This window comes from Herpailurus yagouaroundi, unplaced genomic scaffold, assembly GCF_014898765.1.
Source record: "Herpailurus yagouaroundi ecotype Mexico unplaced genomic scaffold, PumYag 77, whole genome shotgun sequence".
Taxonomy (NCBI): Eukaryota; Metazoa; Chordata; class Mammalia; order Carnivora; family Felidae; genus Herpailurus; species Herpailurus yagouaroundi.
The window spans coordinates 93,118,354-93,145,500 of NW_024412388.1; the positions used below are offsets into that span (position 1 = coordinate 93,118,354).

The 27,147-nt window shown below is 35.3% G+C and overlaps 1 protein-coding gene across 1 annotated transcript in view; it reads right to left on the reverse strand.

Moving 5' to 3' along the window:
• Nucleotides 1–461: 461 nt before the first annotated feature.
• The window catches only part of LOC121017919 (calcium-binding mitochondrial carrier protein SCaMC-1-like), a 40,827-nt gene continuing 14,141 nt past the window's right edge, over nt 462–27,147 (reverse strand). Inside the window, 6 exon segments of the mRNA XM_040456413.1 lie at nt 462–625; nt 4,962–5,079; nt 7,701–7,859; nt 15,139–15,250; nt 16,501–16,588; nt 22,534–22,666. Of these exon segments, the coding sequence (XP_040312347.1) occupies nt 462–625; nt 4,962–5,079; nt 7,701–7,859; nt 15,139–15,250; nt 16,501–16,588; nt 22,534–22,666 (774 nt within the window).

Sequence of the window (27,147 nt, forward strand, 5' to 3'; positions counted from 1 at the left end):
GTTCACACACCCTCCTGGACTTCAGATGAGATTTGCCTTCCTCCCCTCTGGTGATCTGTGGTTTTAGTCTAGCTAAAGTTTCACAATCCTCTCCTCTCTCCCACTCCTCAACTACTCTTCCTTGTTCACAAGCTCCTACCTCTTCCCACCTTAACTGGGATAGGTCTGAGTAAAACAGTCCTCTCTTTGTTCTCATTCTACATCAATCTTCTCATGATTTATTTGTGGTTTCCCAGATACCCTGATACCAGGAGACTGTGCCCAGGAGAAGGGATGAAAGTATTCTGGTCAGTGGAAAGTATAAAGTCCACTACACACTAATACTTTTGCATTGTGATACCTCTAGATCTCGTGAGTAATTTTAATTAATCTATCACCAAGGAACTGATCACCTTGACGAAATTAATAAAGTCAAATTTTGGAATCAGCAAGGCCAGGTCTCCAAGCCTGGATCAGTCAGTCTAGTGAGGCAGTTCTTCATTCGAAGCTTGTTGTGGCCAACCGGCCCCTTGCCATTGTCTTGCCACACTCTCATTCAGTTTCAGCAGGGAACAGGATTCGTTGTTCCATAAAAGCAAGGAGAAGTATTCAGGATTTTCCACGGTTGACTCAATCAACTCATAAGCTAAAATAAGAATTGCTTCAACAAGTATGAAATAATGGATTTAATCTTTAAAATTCTTCCTCTCAAATGTTTTTCAACCAGAAGGTAAAAAGAAAATTTGTCCAATGCCAACCGGTTCTCAATACTGACCTCCTTATAACAGCTGAAAATATCAAGAATAAAAATGAACGAAGAGTGTTTGTATTTACAAATAAAATAGCTGGAGAAATCAGAAATATGTTGTTGTGTTATTATTCCATCTACCATCTGATAGAAGGAACTATGAAGGAATTAGGAAACCAATGTTCCATTTTGGCTTAAAAAAGAGAAATAAACCATGATCATTTGCTGCAACATTAATTCTAAATGCAGTGATTTTTGTTAAAGTGTATAAAATATTTTCAAGCTCAGATTTGCAAACAATTGTTTAAATAGAAAAAGGTTAACACAAGCTTCTACCAAATGTAGAACATATAAACATATAAATGTTAAAACCAAATACCATGGTATGTATACCCAAACCCAATAAAAACAAGTTTAAAGTTAGGATTCAATGGAGAGTAGTAGAAAACACAAATAGATTTCTGTGGATATTGAGGATTTTAAATTATTAAAGAACTTTACCAAAATGATTATTTAATTTATAGATTTTATAATAAAAAAATGTTTTAACAATTATTTGGTATGTGTTTCCTTTTAGAAAAGGACAGATTTCTCTTTACCACCCAGGTATTATCTTACAATTAAGTGATTCTGGTTATGACAATAATTTGACATTTCACTTTTAAATTAATCCCATATGTTGTATCACTTTTTCATAAGCTGCACAGCTGATGATTACTGCAGGAAGCACCTTTATGATGTTTGGGGTGAGACCCCTGAAAAATCCCTTTTTTCCTTCATTGTTATGTATCTCTTGATTGAGGTGAATCATAGAAGTTGTTGTTCCTTTTTCCTCCAGTGCTGTAAATTGAAAAAAAAAATCAGTGTAATTCAATATTTAGTCTTTATACATTAAGATAGTCCAATGATTAATGAGAATTTACAGAAGCTAAAATTACTCTAGAATTTACACAAGCTAAAATAGAACTCTCTCCCTACCTCTAGAATAATCTTGTGCTATCCAGTACAGTAGACCCCAGAAACCTGTGTCTATTTAAACTTAAATTAATTAAAATTAATTAAAACTAAAAATCCAGTTTCTTAGTTGCATTAGCAATATTTCAAGTGCCTGACTAGTGGCTTTCATACTGGACAACACAGAGATAAAATATTTCTATCACTGCAGAAAGTTCTTTTGGGCAGCACTTGAATGTCTTTCATAAGGGACCTCAACAACGCATTTGGAATTGGGTATGACACAGTTTGATAGGGCAATGGATGGGTGATTGGATGGATAGAGAGATTCCCCACCTGGATTGCAATCTAAATTAAATCTGAAAATCTTACCAACAAGAGGAGAAAACAAATGTAAAAGAATATCACTTGCCACATGACTCCTTAAATAATTTACTGAGGAATATAAAAATAGAATTAGATAAGGTTTCTTTTTCTTTTTGTAAAGTGATAAAGGTATTTTCTTAAAATCTAAATTGCTAACATTTCACTTGAGAGGAAAAAACCAGACAACCTCCCTTCCACCCAATCTCTCCTTGCTAAGGGGATTATAATTACTTAGTAATTATAATTATTACTTAGTAATTATAATTACTAAGATTCATAGTCATGGTGGGTTGGGATGAGATATTCATAGGCAGCAAGGCATTATATTATGCAGTTGCCCTAATACTTGAACAGCACAGGGAAAATTACAAGATTGTAGAGGTGGCTGGCTCTAATTCACTGTCTTAGAAACTTTGTTTTTTGGGGTTTTTGTGTTTTTTCTTATTTTCTTTTTCCTTCCAAGATTTTACTTAAATTCAAGTTAGCTAACATATAGTGTGGTATTATTTTCAGGTGTAGAGTTTAGTGATTCATCATGTCTTAGATCCTTTTTTTTTTAATTATTTATTTTTGAGAGAGAGACAGAGAGAGAGAGAGTGCAAGTGTGAGAAGGGCAGAGAGAGAGGGCAACACAGAATCCAGCACAGAGCCTGATATGGGGCTCAAACCCACAAACCATGAGATCATGACCTGAGCTGAAGTCGGATGCTTAATCGTCTGAGCCACCCAGGCACCCCATGTCTTAGATACTTTGAAGGAAGATAATGTCAAGGTTAGATCAGCTGATTGTCACCTTAAATCATATTATGAACACCGTAAGGCCTTCATATAAGCATTTAAAGAGAGTCTCATGGATAACTACAAATCAGGCCCAGGATATAAATGTAAAGGTAACAGTTACTAAGGAAACCATGTAGAGTCTCAAAAGGTCTCCTATGGTAAAGTGAAGACCCTCGCTGGGGAGGAGTAAGACCCTGACACATGGGATGGGGACATTTGGATGTATATGCCTAGAAAATGTAGTCTCTAGCACCCTCCAATTTGGCAAAAAGTTGCCTCCTTCCTAATTCTAGAGCAGAGAAGCTTCTCTTTGTCCAGAGGCAATGTAAAGGCCTCAAAAAGGCAGATACCTAACAAGAGGATGTTTGCTTTTCCCACAGTCTGTCCCACCTATGATTGCCTCTTACTGCCTCTCAACCAATAACTTATATAGGGTCAGTCCTCAGACAGCCCAAGGACCTGGCTACTATGGGCTGGAAGGAACCAAGGGAATGGTGTGAGAGTGGATCACAAGACTACTGACCGGGGGGATATGAGAGGTGGGATGTAATGCTGGATAGAGAAGACTTTACTGATGTGGAACACTCTCTCATGACACAGGACTCCTAAAGCCGGTTGGAATATGCTACTGGGACTGCTCTTTAAAGCTTGGACACAACTACAGCTGGCAGAAAATGAGATAGAGATGTTAAAGTCTTGACAGATTGTTGAGGAAGGGGTCAGTAGACTCAGGAAGGTAGAAATATTACAATGAATTTTATCATGGCTGGAGAACCTACCAGTAGACTATGTTTCTAAGAGAAGAAGGGAGTCCTTGTTGAAAGACCCAAAGATGACTGTCTCAGTGTTGACAGCAGGGGGCTATAGCTGCCATAGATTCCTCTGACAGATCTACAGAAAGTAAACAGAAAACCTTCGGGAAATGATTCACCTTTCCAGATGTCATTAAGAATTTTCATGATTCATGGGAAGAGGTCAAAATATAAATTAATCAATTAATAGGAGTTTGGAAGAAGGGGCTCCAGACTTCAGTGCAGGAAGTAACTGCAGATGTGATGGAAACAGCAAGAAAACTAGAATCAGAAGTGGAGCCTGAAGATGGGACTGAACTGCTGTAATTTCATTAGAAAACTTTCACAGATAAAGTTTCTTCTGATAGAAGAACAAAAAAAAGTGTTTCCTTGCGATGGAATCTACTCCTGGTGAAGATGCTGTGAAGTCTGTTAAAATGACAACAAAGGATTTAGACTATTATATAAAGTTAGTTGATAAAGCAGTGGCAAGTTTGACAGGATTGACTCTAACTTCAAAAAAAGTTCTACTGTGGGTAAAATGCTAATAAACAGCATCACATGCTACATAGAAAATGTTCATGAAAAGAAGAGTTCATCAATGGGGCAAACTTCATTGCTGTCTTATTTCAAGAAATTGCCACAGCCACCCCAACCTTCAGCAACCACCACCCTAATCAGTTAGCAACCATACCCATAAAAGCAAGACCTTCCATTTGCAAAAAGATTAGAACTCACTAAAAGTTCAGATGATGCTTATAAAGTACTTTTACTTAGAGTAAATACATAGTTGTTTTTTTTTGTTTGTTTTTGTTTTTTATTTTTGTTTTAGATACAATGCTATTGCACACTAAATAGACCACATAACTTTCATATGCACCGGGAAACCAAAAACATATTTGACTCCCTTTATTGCAGTGATCCAGAACCAAACCCACAATATCTTCAAGGTATCATTTACACAATGATATCTACTGCTTGTGCACATGCCACTTTTCTCTCTCATGAAAGTCTAAATTTTTTAATTAAATTTAAAACCTGATCTTTATCATAAAATTCCACAAGAAGTAACATTTTACCTGTTCATAGGCCCCAATCTTGAGTGTTGTCTCAGGTGCAATTTTAATTTTTTTTTTCAACATTTATTTATTTTTGCGACAGAGAGAGACAGAGCATGAACGGGGGAGGGGCAGAGAGAGAGGGAGACACAGAATCGGAAACAGGCTCCAGGCTCTGAGCCATCAGCCCAGAGCCTGACGCGGGGCTCGAACTCCCGGACCGCGAGATCGTGACCTGGCTGAAGTCGGACGCTTAACTGACTGCGCCACCCAGGCGCCCCTCAGGTGCAATTTTAAAAACATTTACACCATTCCCCCGCCAAAGAGAATGAATTCCTCCTTCTTTTGCCATCTGCTCAAACCCACCAATCAATCTCAGTCTCCTTGACTTTAAACTATGAACCTAGAAATGAACAGGAAATTTATTTTTTAATTGATTTTGTTGGTAATATGACAATGATGTTATTATTGCTAATAAAATAATGATACATAAATATAAATATCAATATGATATTCAATACCATTTTCATTTTTGTTTGGAGACATACAAAATTGATATATTAATTCTTTTGTTTTACCAAATACATACTTTAATCTCATATATCAAAGAAAAGAACAACTTAAAGAAAACAGGAATGACTTACCAGAAAATTTTTACACACACAAAATGTGTTGCTGCTAATATATCACAAGATTATTAAAAAGTACACTGAAATATGCACTGAAAAAGGAATGGATGAGAATATGTCAAACTTTCAAAAGTGGATACTTCTGGGTAGCAAGGTATTGTGGGATGAACTGCGTCCCCCTAAAATTTATATGTTGAAGTCCTAATGCCCATTACCTCAGAATGTGACCTTATTTGAAGACAGGGTCTTTACACAGATAATCAAATTAAAGTAAGGTCTTAAAGCGGGCTCTAAAATCTAATATGATTAGTATCCTTATAAAATGAGGAAATTTGGACACAGAAATATGTAGGGAGGGAAGACAATGTGAAGAGACACAGAGAAAAGACAGTCATCTCCAAGCCAAGGAGAAAGGCCTGGAACAGATCCTTTCCTCAGTGCCCTCAGAAGGTGCCAACACCTTGATCTCAGATTTCTAGCCTCCAAAACTGTGAGACAATAAAATTTGGTTGTGTAAGCCAGTCAGTATGTGATATTTTGTTACAGCATCCCTGGCAGACTAATACACAAGGATTACAGGTCATTTTAATGTCCCCCTTTATACTTTTCTTTATTTTCCCATTTTCCTAATGTTTTATTTTATAATAAGAAAAATGTTATTTTTAATAGAGTGAAAACTAAAACAGTAAAATACCCTCCTGGCTCTGATATAAGAGAATAATAATGGGAGAGCAGGGTGAAATGGGTATTCTCACCTCCTATGGGAAGAAGTCTGGAAAAGAATTTAACATTAAGCATATGCACCCACACAGCTTCAAATCATTACTTAATTTCCAGGAACTATTTCTAAATAAATAATCCTAAATATGATAAAAATATTCATAAACAATGATGTTAATCATTATGAACTATTATGAATTATAATTTTAAAAGAATTTTAAAACCACCTACATGTCCAAGAATAGGAAAAAAAACAAAAATAATAGGACATATCCACTTGAAATAATACAGTCATTAAAACCTGTATTTGAAGAATACACAAATATTTGAAATATTTGAAGAATATATGAAATAACATGAAAACATGCTCACATTATTCTGTTCATTACAAGAACAAAAAACAGTATATAAATTATTCATATATACTGCTACTTAGTAAGAGGCATTCCTGCTATAGATGCAGAAGAGCTGGAGAAAGAAAGTGCAAATATGTTCAGGGTTGCATTGTGGATACAGATCTGAGTGTTCTAAACTTGGTTATTGTGAAAAAATGGGAGAAGGATATTCCTAGGCTGCTACTACTGTGCCTCTTCACCTAGCACCCATAAGAGGTAGCAGGATCTGCAAACTTTTCATTCTCTCTGTAGAAGATGATGTCCCCCAACATGTTGTCAGAAAGCCCCTGAACCTTTGTTCAGGGCTGGCATGAAACCCAGGACCCAAGTGCCTGAGATTCAGTTATCTCATTGTTCCATGTGTCCTGCAACACAAATGATGGCTCTGAAGAGATAGCATACTAAGAAAAATAAGGAAGAGGCCATAGAATATGGTAAACATTTGGCAAGAGAAGGAAGGAAGCCAAAGGAAAATAGCAGGAATAGATTGTCAGGAGATGGGAGCTATCCCCTCTGAGAGCTCCCAACGTGTACATCTGAGTCTGTCAGAAATAAGATTTTCTAAGAGTAACAAGATCAGCCATCAACCAAAAAACACTATTCATAATCCATTACCAAATGTCACCAATGTTACCAAAAAAACAAAAGACAAAACAACATCCAGTATGTAAGTTTAATTACAAATTTAAACTCACTAGACTGTGAATTATAAATTTTTATATCCTTGCAAAGAAAGTATTCTGCAAATATTAAATTTGAATTATGATAGTTAACAGACTAAACTATGCACTACTTTAAAACTATCATTGACAATCCCTACTCGGTAAAATAAAAATAATTTGACATTACCTCTAGTGAAGTATCAGCCACTAGTAAACTTTAAGTAACTTATTTTCCAGTTCTTAGAAATATGCCTAACACTTCATTAGTAGAATACAACCGTGTTATTATGTAGGTGCTAGAGTCTAAAGATAACCAATAAATAAGACTAGTGGTGTCTTATCACTTCTTTGGTAGATTTAGTTATATTTCTGGGGAAAAAAAAACCTCTAACAGAGTGTTCTATTATTATTTCCAATAAAAACTAATTCAAATAGCACACAAGCATCTGTAAGAAAATTAAGAAATCTTTTAATATTGAAATAAGAAAATTTACATTTTCAGAAAAAGTAAAACTTTAATGGGAAATAGGATGAAATGTGCCAAAATATTTCCTTTTGAAAATTAAGGAGGGTTTTTCAAGTTATGTTAATGCTTAAGGGGTAAAGTGTGCAATCTACCTGCATCATGACTTTCAAGCGGTCAAAAGGTGCCGTGCATGTCCTTGCAACTGTCCCGGCTATACCTGCTGCCACCAAATGCCTCCACCAATCTCCAGAACGCTTCTCTTGCTCAGTAAATTCATCTGGAATAGATATACTCTCCCCTATGTCAATTATCTGATACGATATAAATATGAATTACATAATAAGGAAATGATAAATTAAAAAGATAACTTTTTACAAAGACCAAAAACCCAAAGTTTTTTTTTCATATCTCACCACCTGTTAATGAAGACTGACAATTTTCTCAGCGCTTGTACTAGACCAAATGATTTTTAATAATACATTCACATATAGGTTTAAAATCTGTAAAATCAATTACCATTACAGTTATTAATTTTAAATTATCAAACTATTCCATGAAAAATGTAAATAATCAGTGCAGTGACCACGTCCTAGTAACACACCACAGTGCCTGCCACACAATAGGTAAGGAATAAATGCTTAATTAAGTTTCTTTACTTTATTTAAAATTCTCTCAAATTCCACTGTGTACTTACCTAAGTCAGAATTCAAGAGCAGCATTTTATATGCTTTAATTTCTTTATTACTGACATCAATTCTTTCCTCAAATGACAATTTTCTTTTTAAAAATCTGAACTCTGACAAGTTTTGCATTTCACTTTCTTTTCAGTAATCATACATGCTTTTGCTAAGCTTGTCCGTTTCTGCTAAATGTTGAGGCAGTGTGACTCTCTGGAAAGAGCATCACACTGGACTCAGGGGATCTAGGTTCCATTACTTGTCAATCACGGTGGACAAGTCACTTCTCTGGTTCTTAGTTTTCCCACCTTCAGTTTATTCATTCATTGAATGCCCCCTTTACAAACACCATTCCACCTCAAAACCATTGTACTTGATCTCCCCTCTACCTAGAACAATCCTCTGTCGCTCTTTCCATGAATTCTTCTCTAACACTTACTATTTTTAATTAGTTCATTTCTATCTATTGGTTGCTTCCTCCTTTAGAAATTAATCCTGATAAGAGCTGCAAACTAGTCTTTCTTGCTCACTGTTGTCAACCTTGCACCTTGGTCTATGTAGATAAGTATGCTCAGTAAATAGGTGTTGAATTAATAAATTAACATGCCACGTGCTGGGCTGTGCATTCATAATATTATGGTTCAAAAGTTACTTTCTTCCCTCTGGGAGTTTATAGTATAATGAGAAAAACAGGAAAGGAAACAAGCAATTATAATACAGAGGAATAAGTACAATAATAAGAGTAGCAAAAAAAAATGTCTTAAGAACATAATACAGGGGTGCCTGGGTGGCTCAGTCAGTTAAGTGTCCAACTTTAGCTCAGGTCATGATCTCACAGTTTGTGGGTTTAAGCCCCATGTTGGGCTCTGTGCTGACAGCTCAGAGCCTGAAGCCTGCTTCAGATTCTGTGTCTCTCTCTCTGTCTGCCACTCCCCTGCTCACACACACACTCTCTCTCAAAATAAATAAATAAACATTAAAAAAATAACATAATATAGAGACACTGAATAGAGTATAGAATTTTTTTTTGGCAGGGGGGAGAGATGAGTGGAACTGTCAGGGAACATTTTCCACACAAAGTGACTTAGAAGTAGCAAAGCAATATGAATCCAGGTATTCTGACCTCAAAGGTTAACTTCTTGTCTATCACACTCTACTATCTCCCTATAGAAGTAGGCATTAACCTAGGGAATGTTCTAGGCAAAGGAAATAATTTCTTCAAAGATACTGCATATTCTAAGAACTGCAAGACTGTATACAGGGATGGAAGGAGGATAAAGAAAAGCTCAAGACCTCAGAATAATGTTGACATTTCTGGTTTGGGCAACTAGGAAGTTAATGACACCATTCAGCGAAATGGAAAAAGAAGGTCTAGGGAACAGATGATGTTGTGTTTATGTTTGAGGTGTCTCAATTGATGTCCAATGAATGCTTGTACATGCAGAAGGAAGGTATGCTCTAGATGGAAGAGTAAGTGGGACTGCCTAGGAAAGAAAATGTACAGAATGAGACGTAAAGAAAGCTTAAAATAGAATATAGAAGAAAACATATAAGAAACAAACTGTGGAAGAAGATCCTCAAGAGATATGGAAAAGTAACGATAGAGAAGTGGGAAGAAAACCAGGAGAATGCAGTGTCAAGGAAGCCAGCTGAAGAGAACATTTAAAAAGAGAGAGTGGTAAGATCTAGAAAATATACATTGAACTAACATTTGGGAGACTGGCTTGGTAAAATAATTTTTATAAAGCGTTAAAAGCAAAGCCAGTTAGTTGAGAAGTAAATGGAAAGTATAGCCATGAAGACTGTAAAAAAGATAAGGTAGCTAGAGGGAACATCAGTAGGATTATACTTTTTTTTAAATGATACTGACTTAAATATGTTAAATGTTTAAATGCAGGATATTTAAATACAAAAAATAAAGGAGATAAGGAAGAGAATAAGGCCTCTGAATGGGTCAAAGATTAAATCAAAGGGGAAATCAAAACAATATCTTGAGACAAATGAAAATGGAAACACAACATACCAAAACTTATGGCATGCAACAGAAGCAGTTCTTAGAGGGAAGTTCATAGTGATACAGGCCTACCTCAAGAAACAGGAAAAACCTCAATGTAAATTTATACCTTAAGGAACTAGAAAAAGAAAAACAAACTAAGACAAAAGTTATAAGAAGGAAAGAAATAATAAAGACCATAGCAGAAATGAAGGAAATAGAGACCAAAAACAAAGCAAAAAAAAAAAAAAAAAAAAATCACCAAAACTAATAGCTGGTTATTTTGAAAAGATAAACAAAATTGGGAAACCTTTAGCTAAACTAAAAAAAGAGAGAAAACCCAAATAAAATCAGAAGCAAAAGAGGAGATAATATAAAGGATACCACAGAAATACAATGGGTCGTAAGACACTACTCTGCACAATTATACACCTATAAATTGCATAATCTAGCAGAAATGGATAAATCTCTAGGTACATACAATGTACCACACACGACTGAATCATGAAGAAAAAGAAAATGTAAACAGACCAATGAGAAAGCAGACTGAATCAGTAATCAAAAATCTCCCAACAAATAAAAGCCCATGATCAGATGGTATCCCTAGTGAATTCTACGAACATTTAAAGAAAAATTACTACCAATCATTTTCAAACTCTACTAAAAATCTGAAGAGTATAGAACCTTCCAAACTAATTTTTACAATACCAGCATTACCCTGATACCAAAGCCAGACAAGGACACTACAAAAAAAGAACACTATAGGCCAATATTCCTGATGAATATAAATTCAAAAATCCCAACAAAATATTAGCAAATAAAATTCAATAGCACATTAAAAGGATCATGATAAATGGGATTTATTTCTGGGATGCAAAGATGTTTCAACATACACAAATCAAAAAATGTGACATCATATTAATAGAATTAGGGATAAAAATCATATGATCATATCAATAGATGCAGAAAAAGCATTTCACAAAATTCAACATCCTTTCATGATCAAAAAAAACTATCAAAAAATTGGGTAGAGAATGAATATAACTCAACATATTAAAGACCATATATGACAAGCCCACAGCTAACATAATACTTGATGGTTAAAGGTTGAAAGCTTTTCCTTGAAGATCAGGAACAAGACAATGTTGACCATTCTTCCCACCAATCCTATTCAACACAGTACTGAAAGTTCTAGCTATAGCAGTTGAGCAAGAAAGAGGAAAAATAAGGCATCCAAATCAGAAAGAAAGAAGTATAATTGTCTCTGCTGCAAATGACATGATCTTATATATAGAAAATCCCAAAGACTCCACAAAAAAACCTGTTAGAGTTAATCAATGAAATCAGTAAAATTGCAAGATACAAAATTAATATATAAAAATCAGCTGCATTTCTATACATTAACAACAAAATATATGAAAAAGAAATATAGAAAACAAACTCATTCATAATAGCATCAAAAACAATAAAATACTTAGGAACAAATTTAACCAAGGAAGTAAGAGACCTACAGATTGAGGACTAGATGACATTGATGAAATAAAATGAAAATGTGGGGCACCCGGGTGGCTCAGTGGGTTAAGTGGACGACTTCGGCTCAGGTCATGATCTTGTGGTTTGTCAGTTAGAGCCCCACATCAGGCTCTGTACTGACAGCTCAGAGCCTGAAGCCTGCTTCCAATTCTGTGTCTCCCTCTCTCTCTGCCCCTCCCCTGTTCACGCTCTGTCTGTCAATAATAAATAAACATTAAAAATTTTTTAAAAACAAATTGAATATGACACAAATATATGGAAAGATATACCATGGTCATGGTTTGGAAGAACTAATATTGTTAAATGTCCATATACCCAAAGCCATCTACAGATGCAACACAATCCCTATCAAAATTCCAATTGCATTCTTCACAGAATAGAAAAAAAATCCTAGAACGCATATGGAAACACAAACTCCAAATAGCCAAAGTAATCCTGAAAGAGAACAAAGCTAGAGGCATCATACTCTTTGGTTTCAAGCAATACTACAAAGCTCATAATGAAAATGTATGCTACTGGCAGAAAAAGAGACACATAAACCAATGAAACAGAATTGGGAGCCCAGAAATAAATCCTTACATGTAAATTCATATTTGACAAAGAAGCCAAGAATATTCAATGGGCAAGATAGCCTCTTCAAAGAATGGTGTTGGCAAAACTGGATAATCACATGCAGCAAAATGAAATTGGACCTCTACCTTAAACCACTCATAAAAATGAACTCAAAATGGATTAAAAACTTAAAATAAGACCTCAGACTATAAAACTCCTTAAAGCAGACAAGGAAAAATCTTCTTGACATGGGTACCATCAAGGACCTTTTGGATATGACACCAAGAGTATAAATAACAAAAGCAAAAATTAATTAGTGGGTCTACATCAAACTTCAAAGTTTCTACACAGTAAAAGAAACAATCATATATCTTATTTAGGGTTAATATCCAAAATATATAAGGGACTCATACAACTCAAGAACAATCTAATGAAAACAAATGAGCAAAAGAACAAAACAGACATTTTTCAAAAAAAAAAAAAGACCTATAAATGGCCAATGTGTATATGAAAAGATGGTCTACATCAGGGAAACACAAATCAAAATCACAATATTACCTCACACTTGTTAGAATGGCTACTACCTACAAAACAAGAGACAAGTGTCGGTGAGGATGTAGACAGAAGGGAACCTTTTCTGCAATGTCGGTGGGAATTTAATTGGTGCAGCCACTATGGAAATCAGTATGAGGCTCCTCAAAATATTAAAGACAGAACTATCATATAATCCAGAAATTCCACTTCTTGGTATAAAGCCAAAGAAAATGAAATCAGGATCTCAAAAAGATATCTGTACCTCCATGTTCATTGCAGCATTATTCACAATGGTGAAGTTACGTAAACAACCTAAGTGTAAGATGTGATATATATACATTATACACAATAGATTATTACTCAGCCACTAGAAAGGAGAAAATCCTGCTATTTGCAACAATATAGATGGACTTTGAGGGCATTATGCTAAATATGAAATAAGTCAGATAGAGAAAGGCAAATACTGTATGGTCTCACTCATATACAGAATCTAAAAAAAGCCAAATTCATATAAACAGACAGTAGAATGGTGGTTGTTAGGGGCTGGGGAATTAGGGAAATGAGAAGACGTTGGTCAAAGGACAAAACCACCAGTTATGAGGTGAACAAATTCTGTGGGGATCTAATTACAGCATGGTGCTTATAGTTAATACTGTATTATATACTTGCAAGTTGCTATGAGTGTTCTCACTGCAAAAAAGAAATGATAATTATGTGAGGTAACAGAAGTGCTAACTAACTAACCCTACTGTGGCAGTCATTTCACAATACATAAGTGTATCAAATATTATGTGGTACACCCTAACTTACACAATGTCATATATCAATTATATCTCAACAAATCTTATAAGGATATAAATAGATAATTCATAGAAAAAGAACACGTGAATCTCTAGTATTTCTATGAAGAGATGTTTAAAATGGACTAAAATCAAAGAAGTGCACATTAAAAGAAGATACCACTTTGTACCCAACAGAGTGGAAAGTATTAGAAAACTGGACAATACCAAGCAATACGTAGAGAAACAGGAACTTTCAGGCATTGCTGGTGGGAATGTAAGCTACCATAGCAAGTTATCCTGGGAAATAACATGGATATATTTTATAAAATTAAGACTGGATAACCTACTAAAATTTGCAAATGCATATTACTTCTGACTCAGAAATTCAGGTGAAATTCCCTAAGCTACAGTAGAGGAAGGCATTTTGCTTGAAGTTGGAGGAAACTATTTATCAGTTCCTATTACTAGGAAAATGGATAAAGAAGATGTGTTAAATGTATAGCATGCAGTAGTTAGAAGCAATAAACTAGATGAATGCATAAAAACAAGGACAAATCTTAAAATCATAATATTGAGTGAACAAAGCAAAAAATCAGCTGTAGCCTTTAGCAGAATACCATCTATGTAAAATAAAAGCACACACATGAAACACTACATGATTCCTAAGATCATATACATATCCAAGACACAGAGGAAACATATTAGAATAAGTGCCTATCATAATAAGTAACCTTTACTGAAGACATGTATTACCTGCTCCGCCCTTTTCTACATTTATTAACTAATATACTAATTTAATTCTCAAAACTCTTACCATTATTATACCCAGTATATAATTGAGAAAACCTGAGGCACAGAGGGGTTATATAGCTAGTGGATGGCAGAAGCGAAGTTCAAACCTAAGCATCTGACTCCGAAGCCTATGCTCTTGGCCCTCCCTTATATTGTCTATGGAGAGGAGGATTTGCAAATAGTATACCATGAATAAATGATTAACTTAACCCCCTGCATCAGAGATCTAAAAAAGAAAAAAAAATGTTTTCAATTATAAAACCTCATTTCCTCCTCACAACTGAGTCAAGTGCTTATATAAAACGAATAGGTAGATTACACAGTTGATCCTTTCTGATTCTGAAATTTTGCATTTTAATGTTTGACTTTGCATTTCCTATGATAGAAACCTAACTGAGTATATCATTTCTGTGAAAAGAATTAAAGTATATTATTTTTCCACTTTCCTAAGACAGTTAACTATATCGGAATAACTTATTCTCAATGCAAAGAAGGCCCTTGCAGCAGATAAGTATCTACTTTAAGTTCTAGATTTTACCAAATTGTGGTAGCTGTCTTTGTACATATAATACTAACACTCCTTGCTAAATTAGTAGAACACTATTAGGAGAGAATTTTGCTATTTTAGCCACTGAGGCTGGAAGTAGTATAGGGATTATGTGATCATAATAACAGCTATGGCATTTGTGACAAAATAAAAATATAGTAAAATACAAAGTAATCTTACGGTAGAGCGCCTCCAGAAATGAGCAATTTCATCAATATTTTTTGCAGGATGAAGTAAAAAGTAGTACTTCCATTCATCCCAGTCTATTGTCATTGTTCCATCACTATCGATGCTGAAATTTACAACAAAAATAGTGCTTATAACATTTATAATAAATCCTCTAAGAATAAGTACTAAGTGTAAGAATACTCTGTTGGATATTTAAAAATTTGCTAAGACAGCAGATTTATGTTAGTTGTTCTTACATGGAGACAACCTAAGTGTCTACCAATGGATGAATGGATAAAGAAAATGTGGTATGTGTGTGTACACATACACACACGTGTGTGTGGAATATGGAATATCATTCAGCCATAAAAAAGAAGGAAATCTACCTATTTGAGACAACATTGATGGACCTTGAGGGAATTTTGCTAAGTTAAACAAGTCAGACAAGGACAAATACCATATGATCTCACCTATAAGTGAAATATTAAAATAATAATAATAATAAGGCTCATAGATACAGAGAACAGATTAGGGTTGTCCAAAGTGGGGGTTTAGGGAATGAGTGAAATGGGTGAAAGAGGCCAAAAGGTACAAACTTTAGTTATAAAATAGGTAAGTCATGGGAATGTAATGTACAGCATAATAACTAGAGTTAATTATCGTATACTGCATAATTTTGAAACTTGCTAAGAGAGTAAATCTTAGAAGTTCTCATTGTAGGAAAAAAAAATTTAACTATATATGGTGACAGATGCTAACTGGACTTACAGTGATGATCATTTCCCAATATATGCAAATATCAAAACATTACATTATATGCCTGAAACTAGTGTTTCATGTCAGTTACACCTCAGTAAAAAAATAAATAAGTTGAAGTTTTAACTACAAAAAGTATTCTTATCAGAAAAAATAATAGTAGTAAATAAGAGGGTAGGAGGAAACTTTTGGAAGGGATGGATAGATTTATGACACAGATGTGGTAATGATTTCCTAGGTGTTCACTTATCTCCAAACTCACCAAGTTGTGTATATTAATTATGTACAGTATTTTGTATGTCAAAAAAATTAAAAAGAAACGTGTTAAGTCAATTGCTTAAGAGAATTACATCTGTTCTTTGAACTAGAAGCAGGAAGGATTTTATCCTAGGGACTTTGTGAAGTGTAAACACTTCATGATTTAGTCAACAGCATTCTCACAGTTCAATAAATTTCTCAGGGACTCTTCTTATAACACTGTCAATAAAAGCTGATGTTATAAAGGCAGGCAGGCAGGAAATGAGGAAGGCAGGGAGGAAGGAAGGCGCTACATATATAGCAATTAGTTTCTAACATGGAACTAAATAAAAACTGTTAAAAATAAGGATGAGGACTGACCTTTGTAGAATTTTTTTTGCCCGAGCTTCAGAAATATTCATACCCAGTGATTTCAAAGCAGCAATTATTTCTGAAGTTTCTATTATTCCTTTAAAAAGTGAAAAAAATATCAAATTAAAGTATCTGAAAAGATAAGGCAATATACTTAGAACATAATAGTCTTTAAAAAGTCCATGTTTTTTAGGCCAATAATTCCATATTCACAACACAAAGCTTAAAAGCTCTGAAAACTAAAAGACTTCTTGTATATTTGTCATCAAAATTCATTTGGTAGTCAATTATTTATGATTCTATATAATTATTCATTTGTTTCTTTGAAGAAATACATATATAATTGCACAGTGGTACCTCAAATCTCACTTGTAGTATCACATAATATATCATACAGGAACTGTATTGCTTGTCTAAAACCCAAATTCTAAATTTCTGAACACATCTGACCCTAAGGATTTCCAGTAAGAGATTGCAGATCTACAACAGATTTAGATTATGATACCTACTTGGAAAAAATTTAAAAGCTAACTCTGAAGATCTGATTCAGGCACATGAAAATAAGGCAACCCAACATTTTATAAGGTAAACTAAAAAAATAATAACATACCTAAATTATAATACAACACAAAATCTTTTTTTAAGGTGCATTTTTTAAAGTTTATTTCCTTTTGAGAGAGAGAATGAGAGCAGGGGAGGGGCAGAGAGAGAGAGAGGGATAGAGAATCCCAAGCAGGCTCCATGCTGTCAGCACAAAGCCCAACATGTGGCTTGATCCCACATACTACAAGACCATGACCTGAGCTGAAACCAAGAGTCTGACATTTACCCAACTGAGCCACCCAGACACCCCCAACACAAATTCTTTTTAGCACAACCATATCCTATGCTATAACTCTAATCAACTGATACATTGAATACAAGCCTACTATGCATCTCAATCTCATGTTGCAGGATGTTATAAAGGAAAAATTAAGTATTCCATTTTCTCCTCAAACTCTAAAACACATAACTCATCACGGCACTGTCCAAGTCCAAAGAATCTTTGATTCCTCCTCTGTGTAAAACAAAGAGTTGAGGATACTCAGTCTTTTAAAATATGAGGACATTTCAATATTAAAAAAATCAACTTAATGTCACCTAGTTGAAAATATGTAACATCAAAAATATATGAATTCAGTCACATCTTTAGTTCATATTTTATGAGCCATAGCTGCATCTGTATACATTTATAAATAGTGCACATATGTATGAGATATATTATTTATTTAGCCTATAGATAAAGCCCAGTATTCATGCATAGAATTTCAGACTCTTTGCAATCATTCCAAGGCCCCTAGCGTTCCAAGCTTCACAGGTGGAATTTACTGGTCTATTCCTCAGCCTAGAAATCAAACTTTTCTTCAACTGGGAAAACTGAATCCTCTGCCTTATATCCCATTACAATCTCTGAACACTATGCTCATTAATTCAATAGTTTAAAAAATATATTTTGAAAGCGTACTATTAAAATCACTATGCTAAATGTGAGAGAAGCCAGAGATTAATAAAACAACCACCCCTGAGAAGCTTGCCAGCTTGTATGGATGAACTACTTATTTCAAAATTATATCACACTGTGCCAAATGTATGTTATAGGATAGTTATAAATAAAGTGTAATGGAGGCATAAATAAAGGAGTGAAAAACAAAAGTCACAAATGAAGTACAATAAAGGATAAACAATATACCACCAAAGAAACAAAAAAGCATTTCAGCAAGAGATACAGTATGAGCACGGTACACTTACTTGTTTAACAAAGATTGATTGAGGACTTACATACAGTACTAGAAAGCAGGATAACAGCTACTTTAGTGGGCGATAGTGATTTGGCAGGGATATAAAAGGGCTGCTTCTGAGATACCACTAATATTTTGCTTCTTAATCTGGATGCTGTTTTCATATTGTGTGTTTGCCTCGGGAAAATTTGTAGAGCTTTTAACTTAGAATGTGTGCACATTGATATATATGTTATATGTCAGTGAAATTTCCCCCCAAAAATAGTAAGTTAGGGCCAAACTTGAAAAGCCATATTAACCAGTTCTTACCTTGACTGACAATTTCCTAATTTTGCCTTTGTTCAAACTACTTACTCTCTTTGCTCAAGAAACCCTTTCTTTTCCATTCTATTTACATATTGATCCAGCACAAATCTGAAGTGTCCCTTGGCACAATTAAGCTCTCCTTATATCGCTTCTAGAGCAATGATCATAGTCTGTCTTCTGTATGTTTATTCTTAATTCACCCCAAATGGTGTGCTTCTGAAGACCTTTGTTCACACAGTTCCTAGTGCAATAACTCACATACAGTGCTCAAAAACTGTTTGCTTCATTTAACTAAAATACATTAAGTAATTTTTACCCTGAAGAAGCTAAAAATCCAAGCTAAGATGTAGAAAAAATTAGGTAATGTGTTCCAGAATATAATCAAGGCATATGACCTGAAAAAGAGATTCAAACTTGTCTTTAATTATATGCAGCAAGCATATAATGGACTTGAAATAAATTCAATGGAATAACAATAGTTAGATGGATGGAGAGGAGGAACACAACCATTCTAGCATTGCAATTCCAGGGAGAAATACAAAATATTCCATTCCTGTACCAGTGATTTATTGCTAAGTAACAAACTATTCCAAAATTTAGTGGTTTAAAAAGGATATATTTGACTATGAGTATGCAATCTGAGCTTGATTCAACTCATTGGTTCTTCTTGTGTTGCCTGGGCCACTCCTGTGAATTCAATCATCTGGAGGTTCAACCACAGCTAGAAATCCAAGATGGCTTCACTCATATCTATTACCTCAGATGGAAATGTAAAATAATTTATTACTAAATGAGCATTTCTCTCCATGCAATCTCTCCAACTGGGTAGCTAAGACCTCTTTTCTGGTGGCTCAGGATGTTCAAGAAAGAGTATTCCAAGAGGACAAGTTCCAATGTACAAATACTTATTAAGCCTTGCTAATGTGCTAATGGCTGAAGCAAGTCAAATGGCCAAACACAGGTCTGTGTGGTATATGGCTACACCAAGGCATAAGTGCTGGGAGATGTGGTTCACTGGGAAAGCCAATGGAAGGCAAAATTATTTAACCTTCCTTAGCCTCAGTGTTCTCATCTGTGAAAAACAGCTGCTACGAAGACTTGTGTGAGACAAAAATAAGATATAGAAGATAAAGTCCAATAAATGTTAATTTCTTTCCGACCATTTCCTCAGCCTCCAAAAAACTCCATCTAAAAAATAATCTTAATGATAAAATTATGTTCAATAGTTACTTCATTCACATTTTTACAACAGCATTCCATGGACATTTTGGCTGAACTGAGCAGGAGCTCAGATACTACTTGGTGAAACGAAGTTAAATAGATGAGATTACACTGGGGTTTGAGCACTTCCTGCTAATGAGTTTGATAGTACACAGCCCACATGCATCCTCTTGCCTCCACTGATTGGCATAAGGCCTGGAAAGCCTCCTGGGGGACAGAAAGCAGGTGGTAAACATTGAATCCGGTATACTATTAATGTTTAACAAATATAATGTGTGATGAGCTGGGAGAGTCCCATCAGGAACAATGATGTCAGGAAGGAAAAGCGTGGGAAGGTATGATGCAGTGAGCCAGATCCAGTAATAGAATTCAGAAGGAAATGTCAGCTCCAGGGTCAATGATACACACCTGACAGCAGAAACTACCCTATCGCAGCCAATCTGGAAGCATTTGTACACTCTGGAAGAAAGTGACTGCATATTCACATGAATCGAGAAAGCTGTACTTTGAGGCCCAAAACATTCTGGTATTGTCAGACACTTGATAAAGCATAACAGAAGGGAGGAGTTTCCTGGGGCTGCTGTAACAAAGTACCACAATCTGGGTAGTTTAGAACAACAGGAATTTACTGTTTCACAATTCTGGAGGCCAGAAGTCTGGTCGTTTCACATCATCTTCCTCTGTGCACATGTGCCTCTGTGTCCACGATTCCCCTTGATGTGACACCAGTCATATTAGATATTGGGCATTACCCTAATGACATAATTTTAACTTGATTACTTCTGTAAAGAACTGTTTCCAAATAAGGTCACAGTCTGAGGTACAGGAGGCTAGGACTTCAACGTATCTTTTTTAAGCTGCACACCCCTCAACCCATAACAGAGGATGTGCTCCCTTTTTCACACACAAAAAGCATGCTGGCCAAAGTAAACTGGCTGAGCTCTGCAAGGTGGTCACTGAAGTGGCAACAATGATGACACAGGGAGCAGGCAGCTCCGCCAGACCTGGTGCTCCTGCAGGGCTCCTGGGGCCTGAGCTCTGCAGGCAAGGTGGGCAGTAGCCCTGGTGCCCACAGCAGAGCCTCACACCAACTGTTGCAGCTCAGGTGTTCGAGACACGTGAAGCCCGTGAGAACTGGGACTGTGGCTCTCAGGACTCTGGGGGCTGACTCCTGGCAGTTTGACTAGACAAGGCAGAAATTAAAAGATGTATATTGCCAATCACTATATTACTTTCGGATATCCATCTTTCCTCAGAAAAAGTATTCTCTATTATTACCAAGAGCTACAAGCAGTGATTTACAGCTTTACCAGAGATAGTGATAGCCATTATATTTTACTAATGGCATTCTAATTTCGCTGATTATCTGACACGGTGGATTTTCAGCTTACAAATGATGATCATGGCGGTAAGCAGTAGTAAGAGAGTGAAATTCCAGAATAGCACAAGAACAGAACTACTGGTCCAAGATCAGCAGCAACCGATGACCAGGTCTAATTTACATAAATTAGTAAGTGGTACCTTTAAAGCTTCTGGGTACTATTTCAGTAGCAGAACCCAGAAAGGCCTAAACTTCTTTCTGGAAAGTGAATGGAAGCATAGAGCGCTGCAGTATGGATATCACAGGTCACTAAGCCTGTGACATTCAGGTTACATTTTGTTTTACCCAAGAATCTTTCAGTACAATCCTTTAAATAGCTTTTCTGGTACAGTTAGAATTTTTCAATTAACAAAAACTAGATTTCACAAAACTTAAAAAATCAACACATATGTTTCTTGAATAGCATATAATTAGGTTCTAATTACCTATGATGGATTAGCCACATATGGATGCAGAAATGGTACTCTACTTTTACCTATAGTCTTTCTGATTTAAAGGTTTGTAACAAAATATACCTTTTCTCTGTAAATCAGCATGGATATTGATTGCAGCACTATGAATAAAAGATTGGAAACATTCTAAATGTCTAACAATATAGGAATGATTTATCTACTCATAAATAGAATATTTCAGAGTCATTAAAAACTATGTGAAGAATACTAAATGAAATGAAAACGCTTACATTGTAACATTCAGAGAAAAAAATAGGACACCAAACTATATATACAGCGTGACTACAATTTCATTTAAAGAAAGAAAGAGAAACAAAGAAAGAAACAGAAATAAAAAGTCTAGAGGGAAATATAAAAATATATCAAGGGACACCTGGGTGGCTCAGTCAGCTGTGTCCGACTCTTCATTTCAACTCAGGTCACAATCTCACAGTCTCCGGATCGAACCCCACACCAGGCTCTGTGCTGTGTGTGGAGCCTGCTTGAGATTCTCTCTCTCCCTCTCCCTATGCCCCTCCCCATTGCTTGCGCACACATGAGCGTGCTCTCTCTCTCTCAGGTAAAAACAAACAACTACATATTTGTGTGTGTGTGTGTGTGTGTGTGTGTGTGTGTGTTAAACCTGACATCTACACAGCAGAGTTACAAGTAACTGTTACTTTATTTTAGGATCTTTTCTGTGTTATCTAACTTTCCTGCAACCAAAATATTTTCAAAATCACACAAAAATTATAACACTAATAAATATAGTTTATATATTATTTTTATAAATAAAAATTACTGCTAGACAATAGAAATAACTGAATCTTTGATGACAGGGGTAAGTAAAAGCTAGTAAAAAAAATCCCTTTAATACTGACAATTATTATTCATGTTAAGCTAATTGTGAATAAAACACAAACACACACATCATCATTATTTTTGTCCAGGCTATTAAATGCCAGCCTCATTTTTATCTCGTGGTCTTTAAGGTACTGCATAAATTCTTCAAAGTCCAATCCTGAATCATCATTGGTATTTCCAGCTTCAAAAATGTGCTACAAAAAAGTAGAAACTCATCTCAGAGATGTATTACAAATAAAGCCACTGTAGCATGCTAAAATTACACATTTCATATTAATTATCATTTTCATCAGCATCCATTGTCCTAGTTTTTCAGTCACAGCTACAAGGCTAAGTACATTTGTGATTTTTAAACTTGTGCAATACTAGAGTCAATAGCCACCATGTCATTCCAAATAATTCTGAATCTTATAAGTTGGTAAGTATTTACCAGAGGTAAACAATGAATGCCAAGTACCTTGAGGGAAGAAAGGTACTGAGATACATAGTCTTTGCCATCAGAGACCTCACACTCTATTAACCAGATGAGATAAAATACTTAAAATTTTAGTATGACTCACAGCTTAATGGTTTGAGACTGAGCCTTATGGAGTAAGAGTGTATGTTCAAATCTCACTAGGTTGTTACAGTTTTTTAAATAAAAAATTAATAATCATAATTCTTAAATATACATCATATGTATTTCCAACAGACTCCTACCTCAAAGAGATAGGCCATGTCTTGTTCATCTTTGTACCATCCATGCATAGCATAAGGTATGGCATACTAAGGCTCTTAATCCATATTTACTGAATTAAAAAATACTGTGAGGGGCGCCTGGGTGGCTCAGTCAGTTAAGCATCCGACTTCAGCTCAGGTCATGATCTTGCGGTGCGTGAGTTTGAGCCCCGCGTCGGGCTCTGTGCTGACAGCTCAGAGCCTGGAGCCTGTTTCAGATTCTGTGTCTCCCTCTCTCTCTGACCCTCCCCCGTTCATGCTGTCTCTCCCTGTCTCAAAAATAAATAAACGTTAAAAAAATTTTTTTTTAAATACTGTGAGCTGGACACTGGTCTAGGTGCTAGGGTTAAAAGACAAGAAGATGCAGTGCCTTCCCTGAAGAAAGTTACAGACCACTCACATAACCAAAGAGAATATTTCAGGTGTTATACTGGGAATGTATTCAAGGTACAGTAGAGTTGGGGGGGGGTGGGAATTCAGAAGAGGAAGACTGTATGAGCTTAGACTTGCAGAAAAAAAAAAAAAACAGGCATTAGCTGAGCAGACAAATGTGAAAAAACATCCCAAGAATACGTCACAGTGTCTGCAAGCAGGCAGAACACATGTTAATTAGAAAAAACACAATAATAATGACAGTGATAACGACAGTTAATATTTATGGAGCACTTACTTCTAAGCACCTTGTACATATAAACTCATTTAATCTTCATAACAACCCTACATTGTTCTAATTTGCTAAGGATAAAATGCAAGGGAGAAAAGTAGGAGACACCATAAGCACAGGGAGATTGTGAGAGAACTTATGTGCCACAAAAAGGATTTCAAATGAATTCTATAGTTAGTATTTCCAAATGAGTGGAATACATGTAGTGCTTATGTTGAAGTAGTATTAAATAACACTAAATCACAGTGTGAGAAAATTATTCTCATTTCAATTATCTTTCAGTCCTTCTGCCAACTTAAAAAAAAGGGGGGATAAGTAACAGGATAATTTTATCAAATGATACAATATTTAGCCAGCAATTCACAACACTAATTTGTTTTTATTTTATTTATCTATTTGTTTTATTTGTTTTTATTTTATTTGCTTAATTTTATTTTTTATTTTTTTAATGTTTATTTATTTATTTTGAGAGAGAAAGAAAGCACAAACTGGGGAGGAGCAGAGAGAGAGGGGGAGAGAGAGAATCCCAAGCAGGATCTGTGCTATTAGCACGGAGCACATAGGACTTGATCCCACAAACCATGAGATCATGACCTGGGCCAAAATTAAGAGTAGATGCTTAACCAACTGAGCCACCCGGGCAACCTGTATTTTATGTTTACTTTTAATCAACTAGCTTTCTGTTTATGGTAGTATTACAAAATTTTATTTTAAAGTAAATTTCTTGACATATAAATGAATCCACTCTTAAAATAATTAGAGTACAGTCAATTCTTGATTATAGCAAACTCATGAAGTTGGGAAATACTGATATAAATAATGGTTCTCTGCTGACAAATTTTGGGGTTTTTAAAAAAATTTTTGAGTGTAGTTGACACACAACATTACATCAGTTGCAGGTATACAACATAGTGATTTGGTAACTTTATATGTTATGCTGTACTCACAAGACCAGCTACCATCTATTGCCATACAATGCTAGTACAATAGAATTGACTATATTCTCTACGTTGTACCTTTTATTCCCAAGACTTCTTCATTCCATAACTAGAAGCCTGTATCTCCCACTCCTTTTTTTTTTCCTACTGATGAATTTTGAGCAGAGAAGTGACATGATCGGTGTTAGAAAAAGGTTACTCCAGTGATAAACTTTGGTGAGAAGGAGAGAGAAAATATTAAAAATAGAAAGAACAATAAGAGGGTTATTACAAAAATCCAGAAGAGAAATGAATCTCCGAACTAGGGGGAAGGTGGTAGGAATGGCAATGCGGAGCAAAATACAAAAGATCTTTAGCAAGTGGGAGGTAACTTGATCACTGACACAATATTGAAGGTAAGGGAAAGAGAGGAATCTAGAACTCTGAAGGTGTTATTTGGGTTGCCATGTGTATAGGGAGGGTCTTACTCTGACAGTCATCAGGTTTGCGAGAAAAAGAGTTTGGGGCATTCTGAGTTAAGCAATAGGCAAAGAAGCAAAGAGATAACGCAAGACTGAGTTCTAGAGTTTAAGCTTCAGTGACTATAAAATGGTGAGAACCCCAAAATAGGAAGTTGGAAGGAACACTGTGATGAGGGGGCAGTCAGGAAAACATGTTGACTTCGAAGTGCTAGTGAGGTATCTTCATAATGTCTAGCAGACAGTAGACAGTATTTGCAGATCCTCACATACAGGTCTTGGAGATGTGAACTTCAACAACATCAGTAGAGGGACAGGGCAGAAGCTATGGGAGTAGATAAAATCACTGAGAGATATTGAGAATGAGAAAAGGGCTGGTGTTGACCCTGGTAATACCTACCCTTGAGGAAGTGGTTTTTTTAGACATTTATGTCATCTTCAAAATTTTTGCCACAACAAAATGATAAGTGATAATCTTTTCTTTAATATATTTCACTTAATTGATATACTTTTTAAAAACCAACTATTTTTAAAATAAACTTTGTATCACTACCATACTAGAAAAGCAGTTTAAGTTGCCAGAAATTAAAAGTAACTACAAATAAAAATTAACCCAACCAAAAAAATGGACAAAAGATTTAAACAGACAATTCAGCAAAGAATATCAAAGAAAAGTTATAACCACATAAAAAGATGCTCAGAAACATCAGTCATTAATGAAATGCAAATTAAAAACACCGTGAGACAGCACCACTCATCCACTAGAATGGCTATAGTCAAAAAAGTCAAGTATTGACAAGGATGTAGAGAAATTGGAATCATCACTGATGGTGGGAATATAAAATGGTATAGCCACTTTGCAAAACCGTGGCAGTTTCTCAAAAAGTTAAACATATACTTAGCAAATGACCCAGCAATTCCACTCCTAGGCATCTAACCAAGAGAGATTAAAGCAGCTATACAAAAACTTACGCACATATATTCATGGCAGTATAATTCCCAATAGCTAAAAACTGGATACAATCCAAATGCCCATCAACAAAGTCGGACAACCAAGAATCACCACCAGCATGGAAAAAGCACCATAGTCTGTAAATGGAAGAACTACTCCCAAGAAAACCCTCAGTAGTGGAGATATGTATAAGATTTGAGGGAATATTATATCCATTAGGAAAAACAAAAACCAACAGTTCTTATAAGTAAAAAATTACAGTAATAAATTATTCAGCAATGTTTTATTAACAAAATGCACATAGCTGAACAGCTGAAGACTAAGCCAAGAAGGTCTCCTAGAATGCAATGCAAAAAGAGAGGTGAAAAGGATAAAAAAAGTAGAATTGGGAGAAAGATCCAAGAGATCTAATATTCATTTATTAGAAGTTCTATAAAGAGTTTGAAAGAAAATGATTAGAAGAAAGACAAAAGTCTTCAAACAGAAGTTGTATTATGATCTAGACATATCTGAGTAAAGAGAAAAACCCTAAGGCCTGAGAGAGAGGAGAAAAGAAGGAATGATTAGCATCAAACTTAATTATCTGCAACACTGAATATTAACAATTGAGCAAGCATAACATAACTTATACACTTGTCAAATCATTATGTTATACACTGAAACTAATACAACACTGTGTGTGTCAACTGTACCTTAATTTAAAAAAAAACCTGAGCAATATCTTCAAAGTTCTCTTGGAAAATGATTCAGAAGCTAAAAGCTGACACCTAGCCAAACTAGCATTCAAATATGATCAAAGTAAACCCAGTTTGGGATATACTCCGTTTGTTACCCTTAAACTCTGGAGAGGCTTCTTGAGGATGCAGTTGCAATAAAATGAAAAAAAAAAATCCAAGAAAGAGGAAAACATGGGATAAAAGGAACTTGATGAGAAATGGAAGACTAC